Source organism: Tyto alba, unplaced genomic scaffold (genome assembly GCF_018691265.1).
Source record: "Tyto alba isolate M040663 unplaced genomic scaffold, T.alba_DEE_v4.0 Super-Scaffold_28, whole genome shotgun sequence".
NCBI classification, from domain to species: Eukaryota; Metazoa; Chordata; class Aves; order Strigiformes; family Tytonidae; genus Tyto; species Tyto alba.
Genome location: NW_024881302.1, coordinates 12,745,333 through 12,771,966, shown reverse-complemented (window position 1 = coordinate 12,771,966; position 26,634 = coordinate 12,745,333). Strand labels below are relative to the sequence as shown.

At 42.3% G+C, this 26,634-nt stretch overlaps 3 protein-coding genes across 7 annotated transcripts in view; 2 read left to right on the top strand and 1 right to left on the bottom strand.

The window, feature by feature from the left end:
* Window positions 1–14,352, top strand: part of CIITA (class II major histocompatibility complex transactivator) — a 35,663-nt gene extending 21,311 nt beyond the window's left edge. The window contains 10 exon segments of the mRNA XM_042798774.1: window positions 230–1,934; window positions 2,047–2,220; window positions 3,087–3,158; window positions 5,621–5,701; window positions 7,141–7,233; window positions 7,577–7,660; window positions 8,461–8,544; window positions 9,033–9,116; window positions 9,769–9,861; window positions 11,601–14,352. Coding sequence (XP_042654708.1) covers window positions 230–1,934; window positions 2,047–2,220; window positions 3,087–3,158; window positions 5,621–5,701; window positions 7,141–7,233; window positions 7,577–7,660; window positions 8,461–8,544; window positions 9,033–9,116; window positions 9,769–9,841 — 2,450 coding nt within the window. The 3' untranslated portion in view covers window positions 9,842–9,861; window positions 11,601–14,352.
* A 1,249-nt stretch (window positions 14,353–15,601) lies between these two features.
* Window positions 15,602–23,889, bottom strand: DEXI (Dexi homolog). The gene is made up of 2 exons (XM_032983798.2): window positions 22,894–23,889; window positions 15,602–16,252 (listed from the first exon to the last, which is right to left on the bottom strand). The coding sequence occupies exon 1, from the start codon at window positions 23,428–23,430 to the stop codon at window positions 23,149–23,151; it is 282 nt and encodes a 93-aa protein (XP_032839689.1). The 5' UTR covers window positions 23,431–23,889; the 3' UTR covers window positions 15,602–16,252; window positions 22,894–23,148.
* Window positions 23,890–25,025: 1,136 nt separating this feature from the next.
* CLEC16A (C-type lectin domain containing 16A) overlaps window positions 25,026–26,634 on the top strand; it is a 77,921-nt gene continuing 76,312 nt past the window's right edge. For all 5 annotated transcript variants that reach the window (XM_042798498.1, XM_042798494.1, XM_042798495.1 and 2 more), the window contains exon 1: window positions 25,026–25,251. In XM_042798498.1, the coding sequence (XP_042654432.1) occupies window positions 25,172–25,251 (80 nt within the window). In that variant the 5' untranslated portion in view covers window positions 25,026–25,171. The remainder of the gene's footprint in view (window positions 25,252–26,634) is intronic.

The window sequence follows — 26,634 nt, the reverse complement described above, 5'->3', positions numbered from 1 at the left end:
CTGGTTTTATCATATGCGTAGATACTTCCAATATTATTCAGTTCATAGGTCTGAAAGTGTCTATTGTGCCTGCACTCCTAATTTAAGTACCTGCAGTCGCAGACCTACATGCTTTATGGGAACTGATATATTTTGACCATATTACAATTATGTAGTTAAATCACGATGAAGTAATGTTGTAATTTGTGGACTGGTTTCTTCAGTTCTTGTATGCTTTTTATTTCTCTAGAGCCAGTGGAAGCTTTCTGTACATCACTTATGGATTATTTCCAAGATGTGTGCAAATCTGTGGCCATGGAGCGTGAAGTAACTCTTGATCACCTGTTTATTGATGGAACACTTGTTCAAATCCAAACTGAAACCAGGACTGGGAAGAATAGCTTAAAAGCAATGGAAAAGGAGCTGGTAACTTGCAGTCTGCAAGGGAAGGAAAAGGCAGCTCTTAAAAAAAGCCAAATATTTAAAATCCCAGGAGGTAAAAACTTAGAGACTAAAGTGATCATGGTGTTGGGAAAAGCAGGAATGGGCAAAAGCATTCTTGTTCAAAAGATCTGCCAGGATTGGTCCAATGGAGAGTTTTCTCAATTTGAATTTGTATTTTGGTTTGACTGCAAACAAATAAGTTTGCCTGAGAAGCCATACAGCCTGAAGGATCTGCTTCTTGGATTTTTTGTAAAACCTCAAGAGGGAATCAACGAGATCTTTGAGTATATATTGCAAAATCCGGCTAAAGTCCTTCTGATTTTTGATGGTTTTGAAGGGTTGCATGATCATGAGAATTTTCCTCGTTGCTTGGCCAGCCAGCCAGAGAAAGACTTGTGCAGTATAAAGGAGCTGCTTTCAGGACTCATCCAGAAAAAGATACTCAGTGGTTGTACTTTATTACTTACAGCAAGACCAAAAGACAAGGTGTGCCAGTATGTGTCCAAAGTGGATAAGACTATTGAAATAGTAGGATTTTCCCCTCAGCAGAGAGAATTGTATATAACCAAATACTTCGAAGGGTTACCCTACTGTGATAATGCACTGAAATTAATCAAAGAGTGTGAGTACTTGTTCAGTCATTGTTACAGCCCTGTTATGTGTCGATTCGTTTGTTTTCTCTGTGAGGCAGTACTTGAAATGGGAGGCAAAAGCCTTCCTTCAACTCTTACTACCGTCTTCCTGAAATTTGTTCAGCAAAAGATACCTTTGCAAACAGATGTTACAGCCATGCAAGATCAAGAGAGTCTTGCTACACTAGCCCGTATAGCCTGGTATCTTGGAGAAAAGCACCAAAGTGCCATGAAAAGCGATCTTCTTCCTTCTAAGGAAGTTAAAGAGTTTGCTCTGAAATACAGATTTTTCCTGCCATTCGCATTCCCCAGACATTCAGATAGTGGCGAACAGGAGTTTGGGAGCACATTCTCTGATTTTGTCATTCAGAATTTCTTGGGTGCACTTCACCTTACGTTAGCAGAAGAGATAAAGGATAAAAGTCTAACAAAATACCTGTCTTTTCCATCCAAGAAGAAAAAACCTTATAACTGGTTAGATTTAGTGCCTCGATTTTTGGCTGGATTGTTGTTCCTTCAGGATGACCCCTTCTTCTGCTCCCTTTCAAATAAGGATGTGAAACAGTCAACCAAGAAGCAGAAAACACTCTCGAAATCTATTAGAAGGCTGCAGATAAATGAGCTCTGTCCGGAGAGGTTACTCGAGATTTTACATTGTATTTATGAAACACAAAGCGATTATCTTTTGCAGCATGTGGCCTTAAGGCTCAAGCCAGACCTGTCTTTTCTGGGTGTAGTTCTTGCGCCACCTGATGTCCATGTACTGCACTCTATTTTAAAAAGGTCAAGAAAAGAGTTTTCCTTGGATTTGCGAAACAGCAGCATTGACTTGCAAGGGCTAAAAGACTTGGTTGGCCTAAAGAATGTGGCGTCATTCAGGTTGGTCATTCTTTTAGATAGTAGTGTCATTCATAGGACTGTATGTAGATGACAGTTTCATGCAACAACAGCAGTCATATGTGTTGATTTCACATGTTTTGTCACTTCACAGGGCCTCTCTCAGTGATACAGTCAGGCTCTGGAAATCTTTAGAACAGACAAAAGACTACGAACTACTGAGAGCATCAACAGAGAAATTTGTTCTTGATCCCTTTAAGGCAAAGACAATGAAGGACATCAGTGACCTTTCAGATCTTGTAGAGATGCAGAAGAAGATGATCAGTTGGTAGGCTCATTTATGATCAAAAGTCCTTTTATTATACTAGAGATTTAAGAAAATGGGGGTTTCACTGACAGTGCTGGAGAATGGAGTCTTCTGCTTGTCAAAAGGAGAAGGAACTAAGGCAGTGCAAGCTCTTCTATCATCTCAGAGTATTCTCCTCCCCAGTGTGTGGTGGTTGTCATGGCACGGAGGAGCAATGACAGCACCATGCAGAATATTTACCAAAACTGCCAATGAAAATGCTAGCTGTCATTTTCTTCTTCAGATTTGTTTCTGATCTCCGAGCATACTATCTTCGACTTGCTTTCAGTTACATAACTCAGGTTAACTAATTTTTCCTCCAGTAGCATCTGGGCCATAAATGAAGGTTTGTTTTCCACTGGTCACAAATGACCTGAGTAAGTCCTTTAGCTCAGGAGGTAAAAGCTTGTGTTATGTGATCTATAAACCCTGTATTTCCTCCCTGCTCGTGATGTGTTTAGGGGATTGGTTGTTATTCGAAGCATACACAGATAAAGTATTTTGGTTGGGTTTCTTTAAATAAAAATGGTGACTTCCATTTTAACGTAGCCAGAGTAGTTTGATCAAGATATACACAAAATAAGTTTTGTGTTTCACAGAAAATACTTGATTTAGAATAATATATTTTTAAGTTTTACTGGGAAAAGAGCAGATGTCTGCATTATGAAAGGCAGTTATCAGATTGAAATAAATCAAAGTAAGAAAGGTTAGAGCAGAAGTTTTCTGGTTCCTCAGTTAATGCACCAGTGGTTTATTTCCTGTAAAAGTTTACTAAGAAATTATTTTTAAAGCACTGTTTTGGTTGCTAAAATATTTATCGTACTCTGGTTCTACTGTGATTTATTTAGTGTGCAAGATGTATCTGGTTGCAGCAGCTATGAAATTCCTGCCATCAAAAACCTCAGAAAACTAGAATTTGCGTAAGTGATATATCTCTCTGTTGATTGATGTATGAGTACATTTAAGATTGTGAAGAGTCAGGGATATTTGCTACGGTCATTGAACTGATGTATAGTTAGTTTATGGTAAAGCATTCAGTAAACTGCATTTATTGCTATTTTGCTTTTCTCAACTAGATTTAATAAATTATGGCCAAAATTTTAAAAACATAATTTCTGGCTAATGCAGTGATATGGATCAACATGGTTCTATAAATTTTGCTTGATTTTACTAAAACTTAACTCCATATCACCAGCTGTAGTACTTGTGCCACGGGGTATAAAATACCTTGATTGTGATTCAACTACCTGGAAAATAATTTTTCCCCAGAAAGGCTCAACTTTTCTATCTGAGACTTCTGATGTATTTTTCTGCCTTATCAGACCTTAGGCCATGAGAGAATAAGGTCAGAGAATGCCTCCCAAATAAAATATTTAGCACCATTTTCCTGGAAGAATCAATCATAGAATACCAGGTTGGAAGAGACCTCAAGGATCTTCTGGTCCAACCTTTCTTGGCAAAAGCACAGTCTAGACAAGATGGCCCCACACCTGCTCAGCTTTTTTTAAAAGTATCCAATGTTGGGGAATCTACCACTTCCGTGGGAAGATTATTCTAGTGGCTGATAATTCTCATTGTGAAAAATTATCCTCATGTGTCCAGTCAGAATCTCCCCAGCAGTAACTTATACCCATTACCCCTTGTCTTTTCCATGGGACTCCTTGTAAAAAGGGATTCTCCATCTTCTTTGTAGCCGCGCTTCGAATACTGGAACATAGTGATGAGATCTTCTCTAGGCCTTCTCAAGGCTGAGCAAACCCAGTTCTCTCAGCCTTTCCTCACAGATCAGGCTGCCCAGGCCCTTGATCACCTTTGTGACCCTCCCCTGGACCCTCTCCAGCCTGGCCACAGCTTGTTTGCATAGCGGGGTCCAAAATTGAACACAGTGTCCCAGGTGTGACCTGGCACGCGCTGAATCGAGTGGGATTATGACTTCTCTATCTCTGCTGGTGATGCCCTCGTTGATGCAGCCACACATCCCATTTTCTTTCTTTGCCGCTGCAGCCCACCGGTCACTCACACTGAGCTTGTTGTCCCCCAGCACCCCCAGGTCCCTTTCCACAGAGCTGCTCCCAGCCGGGTAGATCCCAGCCTGTGCTGCACTGCTGGATGATGTTTTCCCAGGTGCGAGACCTCACACTTGTCCTTGTTGAGCTTCATAAGGTTCTTGTCAGCCCCCTCTTCCAGCCCAGCCAGGTCTCCCTGCAGGGTGGCTCTCCCTTCCCAAGTGTCCACTTCCCCACTGGGTTTGGTATCGTCAGCAAACTTCATCAGGGTACACTCAATCCCATCATCCAGATCACTTATGAAGATATTAAATAGTGCTGGGGCCAATATCTATCCCTGGGGGACCCCCTTGTGACAGGTTGCCAGTTTGAAAAGGAGCTATTTCCCCGCTCTGGGTGTGGCCTGGCAGCCAGTTGCCCACCCACCACACAGACCCCTTGTCCACACCCCGATGCACCAGTTTCTCCAGGAGGAAGCTGTGGGAATGAAGACTGACTTGGAAACACTGACTTGAAAAATTAGGTGTAGTAACATTTTGGGATTTTTTTCCCTGCAAACTGTAAGCAGCCTCCAAGGCCATTCTGTTGCTTAAAATATCCTGCCATAGCATGTGAATTCGTTCAGGCAGAAATTGCACCAGTGCAATGCAGAATTTTCATCAGGTCTTCATCTGTTTCCTGCTCTTCACATCTGACCCAATCTGGAACTGTTACTCTTGGCCTTACTTCTGATTTTATGCTGCTTTCTTTTCTAATTTCCTCTCTGACTTTCTCTTTATTTTAAATTTTTGGTTAAAATTCTCATCCCTTTAACTAGGCTGAACTTGTTCTGATACCAAGGAAACTCCAAATAACAGGTTAGCGTCTGAGGGACAAATGCTTGGAGCTGAAATATCAAAGTTCAATTTATGTTTTAAGCTGCAATAACATGTTGATCTTAAATTATTCTGAATTGTTAATAGTTGAGGTGAAAAAAAAAGATAATATTTAATTTTTATTAATTTTATTAATCTCATTTATCAAGAGTATAATACTTAGAATGAAAAAGCTGAAAAAAAATAGAAAAAGAACAGAAATACAAGAATCTTGAGCCAAGTGAGATGAGTCTTGCAAAGAGTAACAAAAAAGTGGCAAATGCCTCTACCGCTGCTTGTGTACGAGCAGCTCTGTTCTGTCTTACTTTAGCCTTGTGGGGTCCTCATCTGGAGGCTTTAAAGCAGAAATCCTTGCTGCAGATTGTTGGGAATGGCTGCTTCCGAGAAGTGTAAATTTAGCTTGCATTTGGGGCTGCAGGGGAAGAAATTAAAAGTTCATAACTTTTGCCATTTCTGAGCATGTGAAAAAACTGCTGCATGTCTATATTTATTTTCTTCCAGGCTGGGTCCAGTGTGTGGCCTTCAGGGATTCCTAAAACTTGTGGAAATTCTTGCAGCATTTCCATCACTTCAGCATTTAGAGTGAGTAATGTAAAGATTAACTTTACTAATGCTGCTCCTCAGCAGCCGTTGATGATGGGGGAGCTCATGTACCCAAGAAACATTTTATTTGCCAACAAGACTACTTGCTTTGTTGAACTAACCAAACAACAAAAACATCTAGAGAAAATAACAGCAGATTAAAAGCTAGTGCTCTTCATCCCACCTGCAGACACTTGGTAGTGGTTCGTTTAATACCCCTTCAGCCACTTTCCTCTGTGTCACTCAGTGGTTAAAAGCTTGTGGGAAGGTTTAGTACAGAGCCCTACTGGGTGCTCCCTCTTCCTGCCACGGCACTGATCAAGACTGCCTGTGGATTACTTATTTCTTCATTCAAGCTCCATAATGTGCCTGAACCCCAGGCTCCCCCATTGTGAGGTTTCTGGGGGACTCACAGTCATGTCTGCCCCAAGAGAGAACTGTCTCCCTCCTGAATCAGCAGCAGTGCTAAATTTGGGGGTTAACTTTAGTATTTGTGTTGGTGCTGTGCACCTTCTGGTGTCAACGAACATCTTGAACTTCTGGTAGATCTTGTAAGAGATTGAGCTTTGTGGATTTGGTTCACATAAAAGATATAAAAAAGCTACACTCTGCTAGTATCTGGTTTTGTTCTGCCCATGTATTTTGACACAGTCTTTGTCCCTTCTTTTACCAAGAGCAGTATTAGAGTTTTAAGAAGTCTAGCTACTATTTGTTCTCTTGTACCCATGACAAACCAGCTGTCTCTGAATTTTAAGGTTCTTTATGCTAGAAACAATTGTAGCAACAATAGTCAATATTCTTCTGTCATCTCTGTGGAAATATTACTGGGTTTTGAGAAGGCCATTGGCTTTACTGGCTCATCCCATTAGCCATTCACATGTATTATATCTGGCCTTTTCATGATATTTTGGGAAAACAATAAAGCCCAAAAATTGGAATAAGTCCTATGCATCCCAGCATTGTCTGTCAGATTAGAAGGGGATCCAGTATCTAAAATTGCGACTAAAACTCTTTCCATCTGGGTACCTGAATGAGGAAAAATTTCATTTCTAGTACTTCTTATCTGGAGAAGGAGCTGTTTAGGCAAGAATTTACAGCATCTGATAGATTTTGTCAGTTCTGCATTTCTGTGTGCACTAGAAATCTCATTTCAGCATAGCTGGAACACAGCTATTTCATAACCATTTTAATGATCTTGCATATCAAAGGAAATGGGTCAAGGCGTTCAACTAGTAAAAAAAAACCCAAACATTCTTAGCCTATCAATTTGGGAAGCAGAAAGCTGCTTATAAGACAAGTTGTAATTTGTGTGATGCTTCTTGCTGATTGAGGCTATTGCAGAGAAGGAGCTTCTCAAGATAGATAGAGTGGTCTCTGAGTTGAATAAACCACAAACATCTAGATTAAAAGGGAAACTAATTCTCTCTGTCATCACCCAGCCTTGATGCTCTGAGTGAAAATGGCATAGGAGATGAAGGAGCAAAGAGTCTATCTGAAGTCTTTCCAACCCTGACATCACTGGAAACATTAAAGTAAGTGGAAGGTTAACAGTTCGGGGAAGTTTTGAAAATAAACAGATTAAACCTGGAGGCTTAAGGGACTGTGTGTTAACAATTATGGGCACAACTAACACATGGGCATGAAAGGCTAATGAGTCTGTGAATATACTTAATCTGTGCATTCATGGGAGAAATAGGTTAATCCTATGGCAATTCCTCATTTGCATTCAAGGGCTGTAATTTGTCTTTTTTTGCTGCATTTGGTCTAAATAGACTGTCTAAATTATATAAAAAAGACATTGAAAATTAATTTTCCCACATTATAATAAATCAGAAAAAATGTGCTCAACTAACAAGATAATCTCACTTACTGTAGCTTATCACAGAATAAGATAACAGATGTGGGTACGGAGAAACTAGCTACAGCTCTTCCTTCCTTGTCTTCATTAAAGACACTAAGGTAAGTAGTTGTATCCTGTTCAGTTGTTTTACACAACATACTTTGCTATCTCTGTCAGAAATTACTGAACATCAAACAAATATGTACACTGTGCAGCAGCCAAGCTATTGACTTCACTCTTGTACAAAGTGTTTAGGGAGGAGAGAAAAACATGACCCAGTGTAGCCATACAGAAGGATATCTCAGAATATAATGAGGACTGTTCTGATTTTTAAATCCAATCCATAATACCTACTTACGAATAATACCCTGTACAAATGTGCATCCAGGGCCATGATCTACTGGAAGCTTATGCAGAGCTTGCTAAGCACAGTGCTGAGCCTTAAGCCAGCAATGAGGTGGAGTGTGTTTGCTGATAATGGGACCAATGGTCCATCCCAGTTCATTAAAATTTCTGGCATAGGCCTGAATGAAGTGTCTCAGTAGGGAATGCAAGAAGCAATGGTGTGCAATTCTGGAATAGTTTGCTTGTGTGGAAATCTTTTGAATGCTGTGCCCCACATCTTTGAGCTTCATTTTGCAGATTTTTAATTTGATCTAATGTAGACAGAAATGCTCTCATTATTCATTAAGAATCTAGACCTATTTTTGCTGTAACTGTGCTAGCTGAAGAGGGGATGTCGCCATTTACCTTACTTGATATAGAAAATATTAAATTTTTTAAACATTAACTGCAAATAAATAAGGATACATTGGAAATTAATATGTACCAACCTTATCTATAATTCCTTGATCTAATATATAATCTATTTACATTATCCACTATTCAATTGTGACTATACCGGTTTGGTTTTCTGCAGCTTATACAATAATAGCATTTGTGATTTTGGAGCAGAAAATCTTGCGAAAGTTCTTCCTGCAATGGCATCTTTAAGAGTACTAGAGTGAGTATGAAATCTTTTGAGATGGCCCCAGAGAGCTTAATTCCTTGGATATTGAAAATTTGAATCTTCTGTGCTTGGGGTAGATGAGACGGAAATTGAGGAAGAAAATCTCAGGGAAATTTCACAGGGAAACTGTGCTTATGCAGTGTCCAGATAGTCAGTGGCTAGAAAGGATTAAGAAGCAGTTCACCAAAAAAAATTAAAAATCGGTTTTAAGATGGGAGAATGGGGTCATGGGGAGTTGGAGAAGGACCTCAGGTACATAGAATAAGGAGTCCCTTGTATGAACTAACTTCATTAATTTCCTGTTTGACATTTTGAGTATTTTATTACAGATGTTTTGAATCAAGGATCTATTTTGGCTTTTTCTTTTTCTTTTTTTCCCCCATGTGCAGATAAGCTTGTATAGTATTTTTGATTTTGCATTAAATGTTTGATTACACCACTGCGTGATGTGATCTGGATTAACAGTGGAGTTTTTTTCTCAGTGTTCAGTATAACAAAATAACTGGTGTTGGAGCACAGCAGCTGACTGACAGCCTACGAAAATGTCCCCATATCAAGAACTTAGTGTAAGTTTCTGGATATACTGTTTGCTGTATCTTCGTTCTCTAGATTGGGTTAGAATTGGTGCTAAAGTTGTGTTCTGTATTTGTCAGATTTATAATGATATTTTTTGGCACAAAAGAAGGCATCACCAAAATATAAAAGCAGTAAAAAAGTAAAAAAATGTTAAAAATGCTGACTTTGGGTTCAGCTGCATTAATTCTCAATCGTCCCAGGCAAGCAAGTTTGTCCTGCTTTAAGCATAGTTTACATTGAACCTCCTTTTGTTAATCATCTGCCCTCCCAGAGTACCTGACTTGCTCTGTGCTGCAGGACTTGTATTTGAAGGATAAACAATGAGCAGCCACCGTTAGAGGTTAAAAAGACTGAAGCTACCAGTACACATTCAGGGGAAGGTTTTTTGATAGAAAGCTAACGAACAATTATGGAGACAGGTCTGTAGTGTGTCCTATAACCAGTCAGCCAGGTTATGGAGGAGTGAACTGCTTGCTTCTAAATGAAAATGCATTTTCATTTGTTCCATAGCTTAAATATTTTCATAGAATGATATTCAAAAGGGAAAGGCAACTTAAAAAAAAAACAAAAAAACAAAAACACAAACATACCAAAGTAAAAAAATTCTTAAAATCTCTTTCCTTTCTGAATTTGCCCTTACAGGATGTGGAATCCCACCATTCCCTATGGAGTTCTCGAACACCTTCAGCAGCTGGACTCTAGGATCAGCGTGTAGATTCAGATGATCCTATGAAGGTAACACAAACCCTGATTCCTTGAGACAACAAGATTTCTTTCTGTGGCAGCTGTTGATTCAGGTCTCACTGGCAGCAGACACAGTAGCAGCATTGATGTGTACATGGCCAAGTAAGATGCTGCCCTGGAGTGACCCAGATCAGTACCACATCAGGGCCCCTTTACCCCACTCACCTTGCATCCCCCATCTCCCTGGCACCAGCACTGGCAGACTGCAAGAGCTGCATCAACAAGAACAGATTTCTTCTAGGACTCTTGGTTTAGCCCAGTTCAGTGACTGGAGGCTGGCCTGCTTACTTTCTCTTCTCTGTTGAGGAAACTAAATAGCTCTGTGTACTTCTCATGTTTAATAGATGAGTTCTGTACTCCTTAGAGATTGTTTTCTGTTCTTTTTTAGTAATTCCTTTCATTTTATCCTTTGTTTAATACAAATCCTCAACAGCTGATTGTCTCACTCTGACACTGTGTCTGTACTGTACTCAGAGCAAACCACTGATTCCTACAGCCCTTGTTCTCAGTCTGTTTTGTGTGGTTTAGCCACCGGCAGCCATTTTTACTTCACTGATTCTTACTGCATAGTTTCAAGGATCCTTGAAACAATTGCATCATTAGCAATTTGCTAACAGTTTCATGATGATCACCAGGATCTGACTGTTTTGACACTGCTGGTCTGAAGGAGCTGCAGCAGGCATGGGAAATTAGGGTTCTGTGTAGGATTTCTGCTCCTGGTTTTCTACCATGTGCTTCCTCTTGCTCTTAAAAAAATTACGCAGGATGTATCAGTGAAATGATCCCAGTGAAGAATGAGAAGCCGGAGTCAAGCCAGATACCAGATGCCCTCCAGCTTGCTCTCAGATGGCAAAAACACATTGCAGAGTGATCTCCAGATGCTTGAGCTGTTGTTTGAATGGTCCTGGCAATGGCTGCAGTTGCCAGTGGCTCCGTAAACCATGCCGTGAGCCAAGCTTTTGCATGACTCTTGCTCTCAGTGCACTAATCACCAGATGTAGACCGTGCTATATATATGTCACTGATCAGGCTACAGGTTGTGGAAGACTCATGTGCTGTACCAGCTTTACAGACTAGCTTTATACAGCAGCAGTGAAAAATTGTGGTGATTCTTAATAGCCTACAGTACAACTAACACTTTGTGTTGTTGAATAGCCATACCTACTTGGGAAAGAAGACACTAGGGATATGAACACTCCCAGGAAACCTTACAAAAGCAAAGCTTTCTCTAATCTGCTGTGTCTGTCATTCTACAGGAGCATGTGATAAGTGTGTCTGAACATGTAGGTCAGCTCCCAAATGACCTCTTTTCCTCTGCAGACAGAGCACAATAGCAGTCAGTGGTAGAGAGCTCCACTCTGTGAAAGTTAGCAATTCTTGGACACTGCTCAGCTTTCACACCAAACAAAAGATGTGTTTAATGCAGATCTGCATAAACATCCCTCTGCATCTCCCTCCACTGCTGTTCTCTCATGTTTGCAGCACATGCCTTGGCACCAGTTACCACATTAGTATTGTATCTGAGCATGTGAGGAAAGTTTCTTCTTCATTAGCACTGAGGATAAGTAGCAGCAGGAAGTCTGGATCCTGTCTCGCAAACTTGAAAAATCCAGCATCTACCAGTCACTGCTGTCTGTTTTCAGATCACATCAAATATATGGTTTTGGAGATATTAACGGTGATCATACTGTTGGCCATACATCTAATATTCTGTTTTCATAATTTCACAGGTAACATAAAGAAGAGGGGAAGGTGTCCTCTGTATTTTCCTATCTTCTTGCTGCTTTATGAATTGATAGCTGACTTTCATGATAGTGGCCAAATGAAAAGAAGTCACATTTAAGCTTCTGAGTGACGCTTGAAGTGGGTGAATGTTGGAGTTCAGATTTTTTCAATGTCATTTAAAATGCTATTCAAAGACCCAGTTGTGTTTCTACTGAAGTGATGAAGAGTTGAGCAACATCAAGTTTCAAAGATGAAAAGAGCATCTGAATATTGTGATCACCTTTAAAGGTGTCCAGGAATCACCAGGATATTGACAGTATAAAACTCCATCGATTCATCAGAGAGTAGACTGCAAGCTGCTGAATCTGCAACATCTGAAGTAGTGACAGATCAAATCTGTTTCATGGTGCCAGTGGTAACTGCAATCAAATTTGGTTTGATGATTTTTGGACTTCCAAAGCTCAGTGTTACAGATTTCACCTGTCTGGACTGATTTGAAGCATTAGGATAAATAAGAATTATCAGTCTTAGAAAACAGTCTGATATTGTAAGATTATCCACAAGAATCTAGAAGTGGCTCTTGATGCTAATCACCAATGCTGTCTTAAGGGATAGAAAGATACTTTCTATCACTCTCTTGTTACAGAATCCTTCAAAAATACTGGGGGTCAAAAAAAAAAAAAAAAAAGAGAGAAGGAAGGAATTAAAGCCAGAAAACTATTAAACTATTAAGAATTTTTGTGACATTATCACAGAAAACCAAATGCATACAAACAGCTTCAGTTTATTGCACAAAAATCCTCAAAGTGACAATCTTCAAAGGTTTTTACTCTGTCTCAAATGCAAACTTTAAATTCATATACCTGGATTGGGAATTCATTTTTCAACTTGCAGGTGGTAGCATAAATGTACAAGCATCGATTTCCTACTTGACACTGAAATCACTGTGTGTGGTTTATGTGGCCTTCTTTTACAGAGCTATGAATAACTAGGCAATGACAGACAAGAACATATTTCAAAGCATTATTATGTGTCTGTGCTGCTGGTCTCAGTGATGTGTGGGCCAAATGCTGGTCCTGCTGACTGCAATAGCAAACCAATTGTCTCCTTTTTTCTTTTATTTCAGCTCTATGAACATGGAGAGAATTTATAATCCTACAGAGACAGTTGTTAGGACTAGCATTCTGGCTCCCTGTCCAAATAGAGGAAAACAAAAAGGGATGGAAAAAACTAGGGATATTTGGTATGCCACAAATTGGGAAGGGAGGTCTCTACTTCACAGCTAGCTCACCAACCTCCTTGAAATTTCTTCTGCTAGGAAGCACTGACAATACTGACCCAATGATCTATGCAAACTAGAATCTCTCAACTAACCTCTCAGATACTCTCTTACTTGGTTTTAAAAGGTCCCCAATTTAAACAGTTCAAGACTACTATCTTTATGTTCTTCCCAGCAAATTATACTTCTCTGCTAAAATTTCAGTGCCTGCTGAAACTTGACAGGAGAGATAGAGGATGGACAGATTAAAGATGGAAAGAAGGAAGGTCTGTTTTGTTGTTTCTGTTAATCAAAGGAGAGCAGGGAACCAGACGCAGTATGTGAAGGAAATGGTACAAGAGAGCAAGGTGGAAGAACTCTATGGAGAATGAGATTGTAACTAGAAAGTGGTATTTTTCTTAACTATCTGTATGGTTCTTTTCTCTAGCAAAATTCTAGCCGGAGTCATGGAGAAAGTCTCATTTACAGTCCCCTCTTTCAGCTACTTGAATCCAAGGTAGTTTGAACCAAATCTTGTGTGAATGTTCCCATCAGCCTGCAGCAGTTCAGGCTGTGCAGATCTATGGTGAGCCCTTGCCTTGGCTTCCTTTAACTAAATTTTGGATGACAAATGCCCCTTTAGGGATATATTCTGCAGCTACACTTCACTGTGACTGAATCTGAGAATGTGCTAAATATTACACAGGCAGCTGAATGTTATAGAACCCTGTCTGGACTGATAAAAACACATTTGGTATACTGCTGTTCTCTTTCTATGAGTTAGTAAGAGATGTATGTTTATAATGTACAGATCGTAAATTGTGATACAGTGTTTTGATTGCCTTTATACATCTTTCTTAAAGTATTAATAAAAGTGAGTATTCATTTTTACAGTAGCTTGTAGTACCGGTTGAAAATTATTTTTTCCCTTGGAAACACTATGAAACCCCTGCTGGCTTCTGAACATAATGGCATGCTCAGGGATTCGTATTGTAGGTTAACAGACAGCACTGTGCAGGAGGGAGACAGGTTGGTCCTGCTGGCACTTACCAGTTCAGTGGTCTGGAAATAGAGAAATAATTCTTTCTTAACAGGCAATGGAATCTTGAAACGTCAACAGACTGTAAATCCAGAATTAGAACATATGAAAATGCTGACTGAAGTCACCTGTCAATAACAGCAAAATGGGTTTTTTCATCCTTTCAGACTTTTTGCAGTTTTAAAGTTCTAAAATAATAAAGGTTCAAAGTCTGGATATTCTTATGGCACAAAGCTCATCCAAAATGCTTTTGTCAAATGAGAGTCTTGTGTACGGAGGACTGAATTCACTGGCTGCCTTAAAAAACTTGTTCTGATCAAATCTGTGTTCTAAAAATCTTTCAGGATGAGATAAATGCTACTCTCTTTATGCCCATGCTCTTTTTGTTGTCAAAGAAGCTTTGTTAAAATGCTAAAGTTTGTGTTATGATGGTAGTCAGATCCTATAATCTTGACTACTCTCCCCATCCTTCAAATGTATGAAGCTGAGCTGTTCTGAAAAATCAGAAATCTTGATCTAAGATTCAGAATCTCCAAAATGAATTACTTGGTGGAATTTGTATTGCTTGATCTGTGCATCATGTGGCATAAACCTAGTGCAGGGAAATTATTACAAACTAATAGATACTGCAATAAGAACCTATAATGACAATCTGAACCATGTTCTTAAAATGGCATATGTGACCTGCAAAAAATAGTGTAAGCCGTCTCTGAACAGTATGAATTTCTGATTATATAGGCATGCTGCCTTCAATAGCAAAATTCAGCCTTTCCTATGTTAGTACCAAATGGACATGTCAACAGAAGCTCAAAAAGTTTTTCAAATTGTTTTTTCTTTATATAGGTGCCTAAATAGGGATTTAGTTCCCTAAATGTTTCTTTACCTTTTAGAATATTGTGCCTTAAATGACTTAATCCCTGAATTGCAGGCCAGGGATTGTATGGAACAAAGCACTAGCCAGTGTTTTAAGGCCCCAAACTGCATCTGATGGAACCTATCTTGGAGAAAAGCTACTTAGTCCAATGACAGTGCTTCATGTCTTGCAGGAGCAGTTGAAAATTGCATTCAGGGCACAGAATTTTGGGGACTGGGAGCTAATTTCTACTGCACTAGGAGTTAAAAAATGCCATTTAAGTGCAACACACTGAGTATCAGGAAAAGAGATTTTGATACGCAAGTTTGTCATTGTTTCAAAGGGGATCTAAACTGTCACCCTATTGTTCCCCCAAACTGGCTGTCAAAAGACTCATGACATCATCTGCCTGGATCCGAAAGTCTGAGCTGGGAGCAGGTGGTAGAGACACAGACTGCAGAGGACAGACATAATGCATAGAGAGAGTTCAGGAGTAATGTTTTCAATTTGCTTTATCTGAAATGTTCTTGATAGAGCAACTTGGCTTAACAGCTGCACAGTTATGAAAATTAGACTTTTCTGAAAAATATAAGAAGACAAAAACAGTATAATACCTGCCCTCAATAACACATGGGTTTCCCCCCACCCTGACACAGGGTGTTGTTCCTGGTGTTTCAGTACAGGTCTGATTTTTTAAGTAGTTGTTCATGAAAAGGACTTCATACATGCTGGCCATCTGAACAATCTGGATCTACTTCCAGGTACCTGTAGGAAAACTGGAATTTTCTGGAAAGCATATGCAAATTATTTTCTGCTCAAATTGAAAAAGAACAAATCCAACACGTGACTGCTTAACTTTTTCATGGAAAAGGTCAGTCTTTATTATATTGCTTTCACATCTGTACATAGGAACATAAGCCTAAACAATCTGCAAAGTATCTTGTTAGATAATGAATCCACCTGACTTGTATAAAATTCACTCTCTGATCTATTTCAAAACTCAATATTTAAATAAAATATCTTACTAGCACAGTTCTTGCCGTAATACTGCCCTGAACAGAACCTCCTTGCAGTCACTCCTGCATATTTTCCCCTGAGAGAGTGCTGTCTTTGAACTACTGGCCGGTAGAGTTTTCAATGTGTGATTGTAAAACTTGCTTAAGCAGTATGTAAGCGTGTCCATTCGGGTGACATTGTATTTATTCAAAAGTTTATCAAATCTGAGTAACATCTTGATTTTCTGTTATAATAGAATATAGCTTATATTATTTGTTCATACAGTCCATCCCAGAATTACCTATGGAAGCCCAGTATGGTGCATGAATCACTGCAGCTAGTGCACACTCAAGAGGCAATGACCATGGAGAAAAGTCACACCTGAGAAGGTCTGATGACAACTCTTCTTGTCCCCTTGTCCTTCTTTTCATCTCTACATTTCAGAATATAGTTTCTTTCCATGACTTGATCCATTAACCTGGTCATAGTCCATTTCAGGTGTTTAATGAATCTGTTTAAAAGAAAAAACAAATACAGAGTAACCCTATATACTTAAACAGAGAAGTCACTGTGTATGTTAGATATAGCACTGTGCCACTGACTTATTTTAAAAATAAAAAACCAACCAAACAAACAAAAAACAAAAAAAACACCCAAACCCTTTTGTGACTATGGATAATTATTCCTTGAGAAATAAAGGCCTGAACAACCTTTCAGAGAAATCAATGTAGCAGTTCCTGGTTTTATCAGAGCACGTTAGTCCTTGGTGTAATTTTAACAGAGGCATTAAGATATTAGTGTAAGGGGTATGGGAATAAACTATCAACCATAACCCATCATGTTTGGGTGAGAAAGGGTTGCTCTTAAGATTGAGGTTGTAACCAGCTGTGACATACAGTGGGATAGCCTAGTTCATGCTAGGTTTGATATCATTAGAGCTACTACATATTTAAACTGACATTTGAACTGGCTACATTTTCTTAACCAGATACTGTTCATTAGACTTGTTATTTTTTTGTATAATTGTGTTAATTATGTATTGCCTACATTTGACATAGTCTCTGATTTTTGTCACTTTCTCTTTTTCTTCTTTAGGATCTCTTTGTTCAAAGCAGTTTGGATCCACTGGTAAGTAGTTATGGAGTTAAATAACATGTTGGGGTAACTTCTTGGTCTTACTAACAAGACTAAATTACTGTTATATTGCTTTATCCAGTTTATCTGATTTGCCTTGACTGGGTCAAAGTATCCAACAGCTGTTAAGAGGTGATTTTTTACTGTCATCAGAGGTAAACACAAGGCCTGAAAAGCCTTCTTTAAGCAGAATCAGAGCTGTGGATTATGAAGATGCTGGCCACTAGTGACTGTAATCTTACAGATGCTTAATATAGTGTAGAATGGTGCAGCTTTGAGAGGGGATGATTGTCTGGGGATGACTCTGTGTTGAAGAAGAGTTCAGGTCCAGAAGACCCAGACAACATCCCCTGCCCCTGTCAGAGGCAGGACCCAGGGCTGGGTGACCGTGGCCTGACTCAGCCTGACATTTCACATGTTCTTGTGTGCCACTTACTGTAGATGCTAGGTCAGAAACAAGAAGCACTTTTGTGTCCAGTGAGGTATTTCTGTCAAATGTCTATCAGCTACAGTACCCTGCTAAGAGTAATCACATACTCAAAATCCTGTCTCCTAAACTAAGGACAAGAAAAGGGGAAACAGCAGCTCTAACAGGTTATTCATATGCTGTTTATCTGATTGCTTTCCAAGTTGAAATAAAAACTTTGATCTACAGCAGACAGTTCAGGGAGATTGTTAGTATTCTGCACTGTAGATCAGATTCTAGGCTGACTTAAAAATAGTACAGCAGAATGTATTGGGCCCCCAAAGCAAAATATAAAACTGTCTAATGGCAGTTTCAAGTACTGCTGTAGGGCTGGTAGTCCAAGACTGTCATTTGTAGGGGCAGTTATTAAATGGGGTGTGAATGATACAATTGACCAAGATATTCAATCTTGCCTTTCTATTCAGCTGATTGAAAGTCTGTCTTTCAAATTTCATATGATCCTAATTTTTAACAAAAAATTTCAAAAATTTCAAAAACAACGGAAAATGAAAAGGTGGCAAGTATTCTTAAAATCTCAGAATTATGGTCTTCCAATAGCCTAAAAGATACCTGTAAGCATTTAACAGTATGGCTATTATAGCAAAACGCTAGCATTAGAAGAAGAAACTCAGTCACGATATTTTTGTTAATTCTGTGAAGTTACTGTTTTTCACAATTCAGGCTGGAGCAAAGGAAACACAGTGACTCTGTTTCATGTCCAACATTGCTGTTTTCAGACTTTCTGCAACAGTACGTTTCAGATCTTGTGGCCTATTTGGGCTCTTCTGTCTGAGCAAGCCCTGGGTCTTTTTTTCTGAGACTTCAGAGAGTACATAGCCTTAAGTCTGTTAACTGAACTAGATCTTTACTAGAGTAATAGGTCATTCAGTGCATATCACCATTTTCCATTATATTGTTATTTTCCATATATGGCTGCTCTTAGCCTTCACCCTTTTTATCACATATATTAGAAACACGTTTGTGTCCTCAGACAGCACCATTCAAACAATTCAGCTATTTTTTTTCCAAGTTTGTGGACAAAGTACTAAAACTCAGCTGGGAAAAAAGTTTGACAGTTTCCCTGAAGAAATAAACAGATTTATCCACTTGTGTGGGCTATTTAATTATTTTGAACAGTTGTACTCCATATAAACTAGAATAATTACAAATGGGCAAATGCAAAGAGTTGGACTGGCCAAATATACAAACTAAATGTCTCTAAGCAAATTATGCTTTTCTTCTGTTTTAGGATTTCTAGTTGCTAGCTGAACTATAGTGTCATTTTGCCCCTTCTCCGGATGAAACAAACATGAAGAATTAAATTGGATTAATTTCTTAATTCTGTTGACATCTTAAAACTGATAATTGGCTATTGCCACCTACTGAAGCAAGCTGATTACAGCAAGCTTCATTTTTGTAGGGAAGAACCACAGAATTATTTTTTTAAATTATTCTTTAAAATCACTTGTGGTTGGTACTTTTAACACATGAAACACTGAGGCCTGAACTATTTCTATCCTCAATTTAATGTCTCTATATTTTCTATGCCTCATTTTAATTCCTGTTACTAACAGCAGCTTTTGGAAAACTTTTTTTAAAATCTGCCTCCTCTCTTTGCATTATATAAATGAATGCATTTGGTAGAAAATCACTTAGGGCTGTCCATGGCTGTGGTTACTGAGTCTGTATGGACAATTCATCAGTTAACCACGATTTTGTCTTCCTTACATCTAGGATGGAATTCCTGTCAAGAAGAGTCAGAGTACAAAAGTCTCTTTAAAGCAGAGCTATCATGTAAGTTTGAGAATTCAACTTCTATTAATAACATTTAAGAATTCAAAACACAGTTCTAAAAATCACAGCTATTGCTTTTAATCCTGCTGTTACTATAATTCATAGAAAATAGCCAATTCATCTGTATCATGAAGTCAACGAGCCAGCTTTTTTTTTCTGCATGGAGATTCCTACAAATAAGGGAAGAGCCTCATGAAAAACGGCAAGATAAAATAAGTAATGGATCACTGTGCTCATTATTTTTAAGAGTCAGAGTCTGAAAAGGAAGAAGTCAGGAGGTAGATTCTGATGTGTTTATGTGTATCCTGACTCTGCTAGGGCTAACATTCTTCTGTTCCTTTACATATCTCTGTTTTGGAGAGATGGAACAGAGGCACAAGTGAGTTAAGCTCACAGAAGACATCAGTGACAGCTGCAGGAAGGAGTCCAGCATGCTTACTTCCCTCTCCACTGGGCCATGCTGTCTCTTGTAGGCTCTGAGCCTGCATTTCTAATTGGCACTATATTGATGAGCTAGTGAGTGAAGCTATTTGATTCATGATTTAAATGCTGGCATTCAACAGAAGTGCTGAGTCACAAGTTTTTGAGTGCTGGATTCTGCTCACTGAAGATATTAATCGTAATTCACCCTGATGAAAAAATATAGGTAATGCTTGTACTGTAAGATTAAATAAATCTAGTATTTCCTATTCAGTTTTCATTATTGATTACTTTTGATCATTTTCTTTCTGATTAGAGTACTTTATGATGAGTCACATCTGATTTTAAGAAAGTACAAGGAGAACGGCCATATCACTTTATTCTGGGGGACTTCAAATATAATAAAGAACCTGGCACACTCACACTAAAACAGTAGATGACATGAGCAAGCTCAATTCTGCCCAGTTTATACAGATGGATTTCTCCATTTGAATAGGATTGTTTAGCTGTCTACCTTCATTCTCTGCCACCAACTATGCTCAGATACTGGACATAATTTTGCTCCTATTAAGTTTATTCAAGTGAGGGTTTTGCTGCAAGAGGGAACAGAGCTTTTCTGATCCACATGCTCTTTTATTTTTAGATAAAAAATTAGCCTTTCCACATTTTGCAGAATCACCTCTAGGGATTTCCCCCCTTTGTTTTCCTGTCATGCATGCCACTCACCTCCTGGGTACAAGGCATCTCTTTCTAAATGCAAGGAGCACACTGCAAGGTTTCAGCTAAGGCTAATCATAGCTTTTTAGTTCTCACTAATCACTGGTGAGTCACACGAAGAACGCTCCTCTTACATTTAATGCAGAGTATGCCTATGTATTTTTCACCTCTACTGGTAAAACTGAAACCCATTCTTCCTGCACGTCTTGTGAATCCTGAGCACTTATGGGTCTAAGGGAACAAGGCAGGTGGGCAACCTTCCTAGGCCTGTGGAGAGCACAGCTTAACACTCGTACAGAACTCGGGTCACTGCAGGCTAGGCACCAAAGGGATATAAATATTCTCCTTCAGTGACTTCTGCTCCCAAAGCAGAAAACACAACTCCAAATTAGGGCCCTCTTCTGCTGGCCTTGCTAGTGAACTGGTGAGGAGAACTGGCACAGGGCAGTGAAGAAACCTGTAACCAGGATATTAACACAAATTCCTTTTCATGGTGACATGCTGAGTCTTTGCCTGGTAGCTAAATAATTATGCAATTTGTGGCCTGGTTGCTGCATATATAAATATAATTAAATATATAAATAGATGAAGCACAGTAATAGTATATTTTTTTGCTCTCTAATAACTGATCTAACTTTAGGGATTTGTGATTTGATTCTCAGTGGAAACCACCATCTAGCATGACAACTAGTAAATTAAAGGATCAAGGCTGAAGCTGGTACCTGTGCAGAGCTCCATTAGCTCAAAGTGGATATAGACTGAGACTTATTTCTAAGCTTTGTGAAGACCTCTGCATTTTGATTTCTACATCTGGAGGTGACATGCTTTTAGTTAGAATACCAGGAAGTTTGCAGAGCTGCTTCTCCTATTAATATGAAGGAAAATTTTAAGAAGCCCATTTATCTACAGTGAACAGAATTGTGCTCAGACCCTACACTCTATCGAACTGTGTTCATATAGTAGGAAAAATACACTGAGACAAATTACTTCTGTTGTTCTCCTTAGGTTTTCCTGAAAACTAGATGCAACTCATCGTAACAAATCCTAGTCAGCAAAAAAGTGATGAAAAAAAACATGTTTAATCCCTGTATTAGTTGGTGTTCAAGTAGTAAGATTTGGTGTTTGGGGGAAGCTATTTTGGGAGAAAAAAAATGGCTAGAGCTTTTTGCACCAAAGATTTTTGCTTAAATTTCCATTAGTTTTTATGAATTTCTTTCCTGGAATACAGAGCACATATGTTATTTGCCCAGCTGAAAATGGAGAGGAGGAGACAGCCACAAAAGTAGCCAATAGTGCTATGTGGGGAGTTTAGTTCTGCTCCAGACCTTCTGTTCTAGCAGAAGTGATTCTAATCCAGCTGCTTGGGATGGACCACCAAACGTTGGCATGGACACTTTAATTTGCAGTGACTACGTGCAGCGGGATTTCTTCAGTAGCGAAAACAATCTGTTCCCCCCCCACTTGTTATGCTCCCATCTGCCTTCAACAAAGCTTTGTTCAGCTGTGTTTGTGCAATCAATGTTACTCCAACACCAAAAATGTCTGTTTTTCCCTTCTAAATTATCGATCAAAATCACCTACTATTACTTCATATGAAAACTGAATAGAAATATTTAGGAGATAGTTTAAACCTGTATGAAAGACAGGACTGCTTGAAAGGTTGGTTTTTTGTTTTGTTGGGGTTTGGGTGGTTTTTTAATTAACAGACTGATTAAAATAACTTGATGTTAAATGGTATTTGTATAATTTCTTCACCAAAGTTATGTTTGTAACCTTACAACAGAATTTCCCATTTCCCTAATTTCAAATTGAAAATAAGAAGGTATCTTGAACTGGTTTTCAAATTTACAGACAATATTTTGCTAAAAATTCTACTGGCAGATTTTCTAACACATTTTAATTTAAACTGTGAATGTTTTCATTAACATACATTTGGCACAGAAAGTCCTCGCTAGAAATAGTGATTTTCTTCCCAGTCACATTTCAGTGTTTTAAATTGCTAAATCCTTACAAGATTTCCAGAGTTTTAGTATCACTCAAAACTACAACAGTAAATTGATCAAGCAAACTCTCCTGCTGTGATTAACATGAGAATAACGGTGAGCTGGGTAGGTTTATTATCATCCAAGATATAAGTTTTAAAGGGCACCTGATTAAAACGTATTTCTGGCTCGAGTATGGTCTCGGAATTTTAATGAACATTAGCCCGGATGGTCATTTAAAGTCAGAGCCACTTTCCAAACCGGATTAGGAAAGTTGTTGGCCAGCTGTAAACGTAACACCTAGCGTCACAGCTGCAAGGGCTGAGAACTGTGAAAACGAGTCCTTGGGGAAAGCCGTGTGCTCCTCGCTGAGCGGGGGACACGGGGCGCGGCCCCCCGGGCGCTGCGTGGCGCTGCCGGCGGGGGGACGCGCCGGGGGCGGGCAGGGCCCGGCCCTCTGCCCGCAAAGCCGCCGCGGCGTATACCTCCCCCCCCCCCCCCCCCCTCCGCTCCCGGCCCTGCCGCCGCCCCGCCGGACGGGTGGCGCGTCCGGGGCATGGCGGGCCCGCACGGCGAGGGCGGGCGGAGCGGCGGCGGGAGCGCCCCGCCGCCCGGGAGGAGCCCGCGGAGGTGACTTACTTCCCGGGCGAGCCCCGCAGCGCGTCCGCGTCCCTGCCCGGCGGCAGCGGGTCCCGGCCCCCGCCTCGCCCTCGCACCGGGGGGACGGGGGGGGGGGGCATTCGGGAGGGGAGATGCTGCGCAGAAGGAGCCGAGCCGCAGCGAGAGCGTCCCGGGGTCGCGGCGGTCCCCGAGCCACGGCCATGGCGGGACAGCCGGCCCCAGCCCCGGGCCGGGCGGCGTCAGCCCGCAGTCGCTTCGGAGCGCCCCGGGGCGTCACTCCAAGTACCCATCAAAGACATCCAGCTCGCTGTCCGTCTCGTAGAGCACGGAGCCAGGGTCAGAGAACACCCCCAGATCCACCAGAGCCTGGTCCATATCCTCGGGCAGGAAGACGATGCCTACATTGAGAACGATGTACTCCATCAGGAAGGCATAGTACAGGATCAGCACGTTGACAAAGAACAAGCCCACGTAAAACATATAGGGCAGCACCAGCAGCGCATGGAAGGCCCAGGACTCCAGCGAATCCAGACGTGCCGAGACCGCGGCGGGCATGCAGCCGTGCGGGGCTGCGGCGGGCACCGAGCTGCCCGGCACAGAGCTGCCCGGCCGGCGCGGGGGGGCGGGCGCCGGCGCGGAGCCGGGAGCGGGGCGCGCAGGACCGCGCTCCGCAGCGCCGGTGGCGGGAAAGGGCAAAGCCCCCAGCGCCGGACCCCGGGAAGAGGCGAGCCCCGCGGAGGCGGCTCAGCCGCAGCGCGGCCGGCTCCGTCCCTTCCGTCCCCGGAGGAAGAGGCGTCCCGGCGGGCGGCCAGCGCGGGCTTCAGCGGCGCCGCCGCAGCCCCGCCGTTAGCAGGAGGCTCCTCAGGGGCATTTCCAGCCCGGCTGCTGCAGTCCCGCCGCGGCTCCCCTCCTCCTCCCGCCCGCAAACTTCGCGGAAGGAGCCCGTAGGCGCGTTGTCGCGGAGCACCTGCCGCCGTCAGCGAGCCCGCCGGCCCCGGCCTGCGCGGCAGGACACCCCCCCCGCCCGCCCGCCCCCGCCGCGTCCCCTCGCAGCGCCGCGGCTCGGCCTGGGCCCAGCGGCCGTGGCGGGCGCCGGCGCCTCCGCCGCGTTCACCGGCAGCCGGGTCCCGCTCGCCCGCCCGTGGGCCGGCCGCGGCGGAGACCCGGCCCTCGCCTCCCCCGGCTCCGCGGCAGCGCGGGCAGGTTTCTCCGAGTCTTGGCCCCTGGAAGTTGTTTTCTGCTCCCCGGTGGTTGATCAAGGCCCTCCTGGAGCAGCTGAGCGAGCCTGGGCCCCTTTTGGCTTCGGTGGAGGCACTTCTTCGCTGATCATGGTTTTACCTATGTCAAAATACAATCAAAGGCGCGATTTTAAACTGGGGGGAGGAGGGGGCTGGTGCTGGCTGACACACCTTCATCTTTTATTTAGTGTGTTTATCCAGTTAAAGCAAAAAGATCTAAAACCAGGTCAGGACAGTCATTAATGATCATCTTCTCCTTGCTCTGCTTAAATTACGTTTTTAAGCCCATTCAGAACTAAATGTGCAATCCCTACTGGGAGAGCCTTAGCAAGAGAGCTGTCAGCAGCTGAATTCCCGTTGCTGCATCTTGCAGGATCCTGTTCTCCGGTCAGAACTGACCACACCAGAGCTGCTTAATTTTGAGCTATGAGAAGTGAACAAGGAATGCCAGGGGCCGAATTTTAGTTCAAATTACAATGAACTTGGGAGGTATATTCACACATTAAAAGACTGGGTTTGGCTTAGGCTAAATTTAGTCTTTTATGTTCTTCTAACTTAACAGCACTCTTGTGACCTGACAAGATCTAACGTAACTGCCAGAGAGGGAAGGGATCAATTCGGTAAAGAATTGAGGCAAGTCCGCCGGCTCTAGGAGGGGCGGGCGTCCCTCAGCCCTCGAGGCCCACGGCGGGCTGCGCACCAGCCGGGCAGCGTCAGAGACAGACTGCGCAACCGGGGCCCTCGCACCGGACTGCGTTCGGACACGCGTGTCCACTTTCCTACGGAAATCCTGACGGAAAAGGCGAAGCCGCCGCGCTCCCGGCGCCGCGGCCGCTGCCCGGCCCTGCCCCGCTGCCTGCTGGGACTTGCAGTCCGCGCGGCCGCGCTTCCCAGCGTGCTCCGCCCGCGCGTGCGCCTTGGCGCCGCTGTGCGCTGGTGGCCGCGGCCGTGGGGGCTTCCGCCGGTCTTCGCCCGTCCCGCCGCCGCTCGCCCGTCCTTCCCCGCCGGGCTATGAAGCCCTAGAGCCTCGCCGGCCGCAGCAGCCGTTCGCCGCCAGCATGTTCGGCCGCTCCCGCAGCTGGGTGGGCGGCGGGCACGGGAAGGCCGCCCGCAGCATCCACTCCTTGGACCACCTCAAGTAAGCGCGGGGCTGGCCGCGGGGGCGGCCCTGAGGGGAAGGGGAGCCGGGGGGGCGGGAGGGCTGACGCGGGGAGCGGCGCTGCGATGCGATCGTCTCGCCCGGGTCGTGAGGGGACGAGCTGGCGCGGGAGGCGGTAGGCGGAGGGGCTCCGTCTGCAGAGCTGCTCGGGGCAGGGTTTTCCCTCGGAGGGAGCTCGGAGGCGTCCCGAAGGACAGGGGCTGAGGAGGGAGGCGGCTCCACGGCCGCTCCTTCTCCTCGCCGGTGCGTTTTGACGCAGCTCTCCCGATCCGAAAGTTCCCGGAGCAATTCGCCAGCGGCGAGGGAGACTCAGCGCGGAGTAGGTTGGTGTCTCTCTTGCGGAAATCTGCCTGTTCGTCCCAAACAGGGCAGACACAGTTCCGCGATGTCATGTCACACTCATGGCTGCGATACATATTTGTTTGATTTTTTTTTTTGTTTTTAATAATGTCATACACTTATTCAGTGGATTAGAGTGTAAGAGGTAATAAATACAAGAATTATCACGTTCCTTTTAAGGGAGAACTTTGTTTCCTGGTAATGGCTAAGATGGGGAAGTGAGGAGCCTGGTCCCAGCCTGTAAACAATACAGACCTTTTGAGGTGTGTTTGTAGGGATCTTCGTAGTCAGCAGTGATTCATGGTGGTTTTGCAGGTCCAGGGGAGGTACCCTACTTAGAGCGCTCAGCAGCTGGCGCAGTAGTAAAGCCGTTGAGCTTGAGAATTGTAACATTAGTCGTCAGAATCGGATATCCTTGCATTATTGCTGACTGCAGAAGGTGGAATAGTTTTTTCTAGCTCTGCCACTGGAGATGGCATGGGATAAAACAATTTTAAATTATCTGTTCCATTTTAAGGGTTCTGCTATTGCAAAAAAAAATGAGACTCACCCTTATAGCTTCTTTTTTCTACTGAACAAGAAAAGGAGGTCATTAAGAGAGGAAGCATTTTCTAAATGAAATCACTCTGAACACATAGCTCATTGAGAAATAAGTGGCTGGTAGTTTTCAATGATTAGTCAGATTACAGGGAGGACACGAATGGGGTCTGACAGTAATGAGCAAGATGCACCTATACAAGATTTGGATCTTGCAATTATTTTATCAAGATGATTTATGGATTCTCGTCCTTATATCTAAACTGGGAAAATGTTCAAAACCAGCAAGACTAATTGAAATACATTACTTTTTACCGAAGACAGGGAAATCAAGTCCATAAATACAAAACCAATGAGGCAGTAGCACTACAGAAAGTAATTTTGAAAGCATGGTAGGTCAGACAAGTAAGTCAAGATGATCTGACATTGCAGGAAAAAGGGGAAAAGTCATGCTCAGATACAAACATAGGAATGTGGTGTTTAACA